The sequence below is a fragment of the Corythoichthys intestinalis genome, chromosome 21 (assembly GCF_030265065.1).
Source record: "Corythoichthys intestinalis isolate RoL2023-P3 chromosome 21, ASM3026506v1, whole genome shotgun sequence".
Lineage (NCBI taxonomy): Eukaryota > Metazoa > Chordata > Actinopteri > Syngnathiformes > Syngnathidae > Corythoichthys > Corythoichthys intestinalis.
Window position 1 is genome coordinate 7011818 of NC_080415.1, and position 7655 is coordinate 7019472.

General features: G+C 38.0%; 1 protein-coding gene across 3 annotated transcripts in view; it reads right to left on the reverse strand.

The window, feature by feature from the left end:
- LOC130909365 (L-xylulose reductase-like) overlaps window positions 1-7655 on the reverse strand; it is a 25418-nt gene extending 17763 nt beyond the window's left edge. The window contains exons 1-4 of one of the 3 annotated variants that reach the window (XM_057825725.1): window positions 7546-7655; window positions 7300-7377; window positions 4162-4259; window positions 3926-4080 (exon numbers count right to left, since the gene is read on the reverse strand). In XM_057825725.1, coding sequence (XP_057681708.1) covers window positions 3926-4080; window positions 4162-4259; window positions 7300-7351 — 305 coding nt within the window. In that variant the 5' untranslated portion in view covers window positions 7352-7377; window positions 7546-7655. Of the gene's footprint in view, window positions 1-3925; window positions 4081-4161; window positions 4260-7299; window positions 7460-7496 lie in introns of all 3 variants that reach the window. The other 2 variants (XM_057825727.1, XM_057825726.1) reach the window with 2 other exon arrangements.

Genomic DNA, 7655 nt, shown 5'->3' on the forward strand with positions numbered 1-7655 from the left:
TTCGGACTGTGCACGATGGAAGATGCTGCCTTGAAGTCGTCTCGGGAGTCCCATGTTTCTGGTTCAGCCTGGAGAAATTCTGCAGCTATGTCCAAATTTGTGAAGAAAATCTTGGTGTTTCGGTTCACACACCCCACAAGGGACATTTCCTGGATGGACTTCTTGGCAGCTTTTATGCGCTTTGGACCTTTTGGCAAACTATCAGAAGCAGATCCTTCCTCCAACATAGCTTCCACCATGGCTCTCTTTGTATCATTGGCTACTGCTGGGTCGAAGAGGGCCAACGCTACCAACTCTTCACTTAAATACCAAAGGTGTCCTGAAAACTTACTGACTGCAGCTTTGGAAATTGCTGGGTTGATGTCCTCATACATCTTCAAACTTTGCAAAAACCACAAATCATGACAAGGAGCAGAGACGGCATCAGGAGCAGTGAACCAGACTCGGACGTTCAATCGGACGATGAACACACAAACATCACGAATGCCTTTGTTTTCATGAGCAGTGAGCTTGAACTGTTCTCGAAATAGATAAATCTTGAGCGCATACAATGCCTTCGCCATCCAGCGTGCATGATGTATAGCTCCAGGAATCCTGAAATGAACACCACGAGGAGGACTACCGCCGAGAAAAATTATGACGAGTTCCAGGAGCTCTCTGTAATCATCTCTTGGTTGAAAACAGTCGAGGTGTTTCATGACAAAATCAGTGGTATCATCTTTGATGTCTGCAATCAAATCATTATCATCAGTTGTCACAGCCGGCCTGAAATCTGTGCGGTCAATGTACTCCCAGTGCTTCTGAAACCTTTTGAAAATCTGAACATCAGGACCAGAGGTTGGACCCACTGGAAGCACATGCTGGGGCAAAATAGCACTCGTCATCACTATCATCTTCTGTGTTGTCTTCGGAACCAGTCAGTGACGCTAGCTCATTCATCATGGATTCCTGACTGGATAAAACCACTGAATGTGACAAACATGAATCAATATTAATTCACGGCTGTGTTTTTAAGAATAGCCAAGTCAATTTCAACATAAATGTATGATACAAAATACCATAATCTGTCACACAATACATCTTACAAAACTCAAAAATACAGAAAAATGACAATATTTTTTAAACTTCTTGAGCAACCTCTAAATATTCTCTAATCTCAAAAAAAATTTTTCCTAATTATTTTTACATTGATTGTAACATGTTGGTGGGGTGAGAGCATGAGTATTTGAAAGTTGAAAAATAAGGACCACCCTACTATGTTATTTCCCAATGCAGAGAAGATATATCAATTGGTGCCACTACGCACAGTCATGGTTGCACTTCCCATCATGCATTTGGGCAGAACAGTTAAATGGCTACAGTATAATTTACTGAAAGCTCAACAAATACACTGATGGCAATATTTAGTCACAATATACAAAGTCACATTTATCCTTTAAGAATTACAAGTCTTTCTAACCGTGGATCCCTCTCACAGAAAGAATGTTAATAATGTAAATGCCATCTTGAGGATTTACTGTCATAATAAACAAATACAGTACTTAAGTACTGTATGTTGAATGTATATATTCGTCTGAGTTTTATTCATTTTTTTCTTAATGCATTGCCAAAATGTATATGATCCGGAAACATTATCAGGAATGATTGGAATTGAATCGGAAGCAAAAAAAAAGCAATCGGATCAGGAAATATCGGGGTCGGCAGATACTCAAACTAAAACGATCAGGATCGGATCGGGAGCAAAAAAACATGATCGGAACAACCCTAGTTTGTACTATTGAAAAAATTTCAACGGCTCCTGAAAGCTGAGAGGTTTCGCTTGACAGCCAATCAGGTGTCATTGCTGTAATCTCACTCTCCTACTGCCAGGAAACCAGCAAATCAGATCCTTTATTCTATGACGTGGTGGCAGTTGCGGGCATGCGACCCGTTGAACTAGCGCAATGGACACACAGAAGAAGAGAAGCCAGGAGAGCGGAAAAGAACAGCTAAGAATGACAGGTTTTATTATTTTTTTGAGCGGAAACGCCAGAAAGACCGTCATCCGGGACAATAAAATCTCCACAGAGGTTTAGACAAGAGTATAGGGAGCCAACGCTGCAAACTATGTCAAATGAGCACTGCCTGGATGTGTGAGACATGCAATTTGTGCCTGTGTCTCCAGCCAGAGAAATACTGCTACCGGCAGTTCCACCAAGGCCTCTGAGGAAGCAAAGACTAAAAAATGTATATATTTTTCATTTTAAGGCCTGTTTTGCACATTTAAAGGAAAAGTATACATATTTTGTATATATCTTTGTATATGTATTTTGTATATGGCAGAAAACACAGACAAGGCTGAAAAAGCAGTTTCTACTCTTGCACCCCCTTTAAAATAAACTGCTATATTTTACCCAATAGAACTGTTGTGTTTGATAGAACAATATGTCTATATGCTGCCATAGCCGATTCATGGCGCATTAAATCCCTCAACTATTTTTAATTTGTCCGTTTTACCCTGGAAACCCCCGTTTACAGACGTCACGCAACCACTTTTGTTTCAACCCAACCATAAAAAGAAGGTAAGCAATTGTATTTATTATTCAAAATGTCTGTCATTTTTAACCATTAATTGATGTCTAATATTTAGTAAAAAAAAACAACAACAACAACTTTAAAAAATTATTCACTCGCATATCATAAAACTTTTAAAATTACGTCACAATCAAAAAATTAGCGTCTGTAAATAAGTCACGAATATCTCCGTCATAACTGTCACTTAATTGTATTTTTTTTTGTTACTGTCGCATTTTCTCCAATATTTTAGATGATAAAAAATCGATCCAAACAAAAAAAAAATTGAAAAAAAAACAATATTTAAAAGGGTACATATATGTAAATGAAAATCGACCACTCCTTGATGTCTGTGATTCCTGCATCGCGACCCTTGTTATGTTACCATGTTTCACCCATAAAATCCCCCCAAAATCCGGCTGTGGCCATTCACAGCTGTGTCTTGACACTCGGTGATAGATGCTACATGGAGTTTTTGGTTCTAAAAGAGGTTAGTACGTGATAATATCTCGTTAAAATCATGGCGTCTTTAATTCTGCTCTTTCATGCTCTCACCTCCAGTTAGGGTTTTGCCGTTTCATTTTTCTTAATATTTTTTATTTATAAAAATGCCCTCCTGTTCAATTTATTCTTCCCCCAGAAAATTGAGATTTTAAGCTTTCCAATGATGTATCACACATGCATATCGGACAATTTTGAAATTTGACCAAATTGGGGGTACTTCAAGTCACCTGAGTGTTTTCAGCCATATATCTTCACTATTTTGCACTGTTGGTCTCCTTTTTATAACCTGTTTTGACCATAGTATGTAGAAAGGACAAAAATGCCTATGACCATACCTGCTGTTTTTTTTAAATTGTCAAATCATAGACTTCACCATTAGATGATCAAATATAAAACTATTCAGTCTTATTTTTTTGCTGAATGTTTTTGTATTGACAGTAACAGAAGTGATACATTCATTTGTCAATATCACCAGCCGCTAACACAGTGAGATGATGCGCAACCTCTCCCCACACGTTTCACTTTCTACATGCGTGCAAGAGGAACAAAACAAGAACAACAAGAGGTTAAGGGCGCCAAGTCATGATCTGAATCACGGTCATGGATTTAGACCAGAAGTTATTTTGAAAAGAATACATTTTTATTATGTACCATATTGAAATGTCTTTGAAATATTAGAAAACGTTCAGGAAGCATAGCATTAGTAATTTGGCGCCCCTTCTGCTAGATAGCGTCCTAAGCAACTGGTTGCTTACCTATGCTGATATAAGCAGCAGCAAGTCATATACCTTACTGCAAAAACCTCACTGGATACCCAATAGCCCGCACTGGAATTTATATACGGTATGCATCTGAACATATATCTTACTGGTCAAATTGGTCAGGCGTGACCTCAAGAAATGGCTGGAGTTTGGCACATGCAGCGTTATTGACGAGCAGATCAATGGGACCAATGTTTTTGAGGGCCGCCTCTGTGGCTTTCCAGTCTGACAGGTCTACACACACAGGGACGATGGATGGACACTGTGGTAAAAACACCACAAAAGAGACAGGGATGTAGGCAAGAAACATTTCTTGGAAATAATAATAATAGGTCGGATGTACCTCCTTCACCAAACTGTCCAGGTCAGACTGTGTGCGTGAGAGCACCGTGACATTCGCACCGCAAAGGGCCAGCGCAAGAGCAGTGGCCCTGCCAATCCCTAAAACACATACCATAGACTTCATTATGGTATTGACGGGTCAGATCGGTCATGCACTGTGCCTCACATTCAAGTAGGGGGCCGCCCACATCAAGAGTAGCTATTCACAAACACGCACGCAGCAATCTAACGCCGGATTTCTGTTGAAAAAGTACGAAAGCTGTAGAGCATACAAACAGGAAGGATTGTCTCAGGAAGAATTTGTTCGAGGATTCAAGGTAATTATTATATTTTTCGTGAAAAAAATCAATGGGAGAAATTAGCAGCGAATACATTGGCATCATAGTTCGACATATTTACGTAAAATAAATGCCAACTGCACGGTTGGTTTACTTCTAACCAAGAATCGAGGCAGTTTTTATGTGCATATCTATAAAAATTCGGGGATTTAAGCATTTATTCACAAGAATTTTGACCAGAAAAGCTCTGCTTACATAAGGCGGCCACTAGCTACATTCACTAACAGACTAGCATTGTACTTCGACATATTTATGTAAAATAAATGCTAACTGCACATTTTTTTGTTTTTGATTTTCTTTTAACCACGGCTCGAGACTGTTTTATGTCCATATCTATATAGAATTCAAGGATTTAAGCATTTATTCACAACAACTTTTTAAAAAAGCTCTTTGTTTTTCTGGTTTGTGTTTTTTACAACAATTTCACTGTTTATATTGGTTGAACTAAATGTTTGCAAAAAATGGGGAAAAAAAGTCATTTACCTACTCCTTGCAGAAAGTACTGTAATTAGTTGAAATTTGCAATCTAATTACTTTCTTCAAGGAGCAATAGAGTAATGTAAGACATTACGATTTCTGGGAGTGATATGTAATGTGTAGTATATAAATTTTTTGAGTCAATAATCTCGTGCTGCAACAATTAATCGATTAACTCAAGTAATTTGATTAGAAAAAAGCTTTGAATCAAATTTTGCTGCTTTGAGGATTTGTTTAATTAGAATGACATTGTAATGGATTGTTTTGAAAGTGTTTATATATAGATTTGGGTGGATACACTGCCCTCTAGTGGCAACAGTCAATATGACATAATTTATCTAACATGGCTGAATCCAGCAGCTCCCTGTTAAGACCAACATAAGGTTGTAAGTTTCTGTTTGAGCTAATATGTTTTGTTATGTATTCAATTTTTGTGTGGTAACATGTGTTTGAACGATTTGTTAAGAGCACTATAACAACAAATTTAAAAAAAAAAAAAAAAAAAGCATTTTGTAGCATTTAAGCGAGCGGACTTTTACCATGCACGTTAGCCAAGTGTTCTTTTTTTTGTACTTAGATCCTCATTTATTTTTTATTTTTTTTATACTGTTTGAGGCTAAGCTCAGGTATTTCAATTTATTTTAAAATTAATTTATTGCCCTAGTGAAATTAAAGTGCAATTCTACATAGTTTGAAAAAAAAAAACCACTTGAGAATTTTATTTTGTATTTGCATTCAAGGCTGTTTTGAAAGTATAGTTTGAAAAAACACACTTGAGAATTTTATTTTATATTTTCATTCAATGCTCTTTTGAAAGTGCGATCTTAGCAAGACTAGGTTTCACATGCCTTAAATATTTTTTCTGAAACACATTAAATGTTCCTAATCCGATTACTCGATTATTCGAACTAACTCATCGATTAACCGATTACTCAAATAATCGATAGCTGCAGCCCTACACTAATCCCAACACTGTTTACAAACTAGAAACTGCAATTTCGGGAGAAATTACACCTGGGTCTTTCCTCTGTGGAGATACAAATCTTAGCCCCACTCAGGTCTATCAATAGAATGGACAATAATGCCAGTCAATGGCATTAAACAAAGTAAACGCCATTAGAAATGATTGGGAGAATTGGACGTCCATGGACGTCAATGGCATCACCCTCCATAGGCGTCAATGCAGTTGGGGACATTTGGGGTAAAGGTCGTATTGATATCTGGTGATTTCCTACTGATTTGGGGACATTTTTTGTTTTTGCCATTGAAAATGAATTGGAAAAATTTGGACGTCCATGGCATCACCCTCCATAAGCATCAATCCTATCGGGGACATTTGGGGTACATGTCCTATTGATAACTGGTCATTTCCTGTTGATTTGGGGACATTTTTTTTTTTTGACATTGAAAATGAATGGGAAAAAATTTGGACGTCCATGGACGTCCACGGTAGCACCCCCTATAAGCGTCAATGGAGTCGGGGATGTTTGGGGGACACGTCCTATTGATATCTGGTCATTTTCTGTTGATTTGCGGAAATTTTGTATTTTCCCCATTGAAAATGAAAGGGAAATTTTTTGGACGTCCATGGCCGTCAATGGCATCGACATCTATATTGTCAATTGAATTCAAGTACATTGCATCAATAGATTCGACATGCATGGCCGTCAATGGCATCAATGCAATGTAAAGTCCATTGGAAATCCCATTGGAAATGAATGGGAAATTCTCCCATTAGAAATGAATGGGATAGTTTTTGGCTTGGCTTTCCCTTTGGGAAAGACCCAGGTAATAAGTTTTTTTTTAGGTAAATATAATTAAAAGAACAGCAACAGTCCCCTCGGACATAACAGACATTTAGAAAATTAAAAATATTGAAACATCAATTCTTCTGCAGTGGCGTTACATTAACATAGTAAGTCAATAATAAAAATAAATAAATACTGTATGTATTGATAGAAAACGAATTTAGGGGTATGCAGACATTGTCCACTAGGAGGAAGCATTTGGCAGAGAAACGCAGGCATTATACTGGCTTCCTGAAATTATTGGCTTTAATTGACGTTTTTCTCACCTTTTGGACAGCAGAAAAATGAAATCCTGTTACTTTTCAAATTCTTAAAGACGATTATTTTTGTTGGTATGCAGTTGATCAAAAAGATTACAATTCCTTTAACACTTATGTTGACGTCCATCCACTAGGGACGCTATTGCACCACATTAATCAGTGGGTATTGGGTAGGTGAGTGTACTCTGCGGTAACCTACAACAGTCTACCCAAACACACTTACTTATTTGTAGTTTAGTGTTCCGTTCGTTTTTACCTTTTCCTGCTCCGGTGACCAGAGCTTCTTTGCCTTTGAATGAAATCTCCATAGTGAGCCAGGTTCAAATTAAATTAACTGCAGATCAAGACAGAACATTTCGCTATTAGTTCAGTCCAAGAGCTGAGGAACGCGACGTGCGACCACTCTTGACTGGTCACTGTCGCATAATACGGAAGAAAAAATGACATATGTACCATTTAAATGCACATTTTTCGCTAAGAATGTGAGAACTGTTGTGCTCACCAAGCCCACAGCACGATGTTTGTAGAGTTGCACCGCTTCCCCTAGTCAGGAAGAGGCGTCCCTCGGTTCCGCTTGGCTGAGGCTCCCTAAGTTCAAAGGTAAAACGGTTC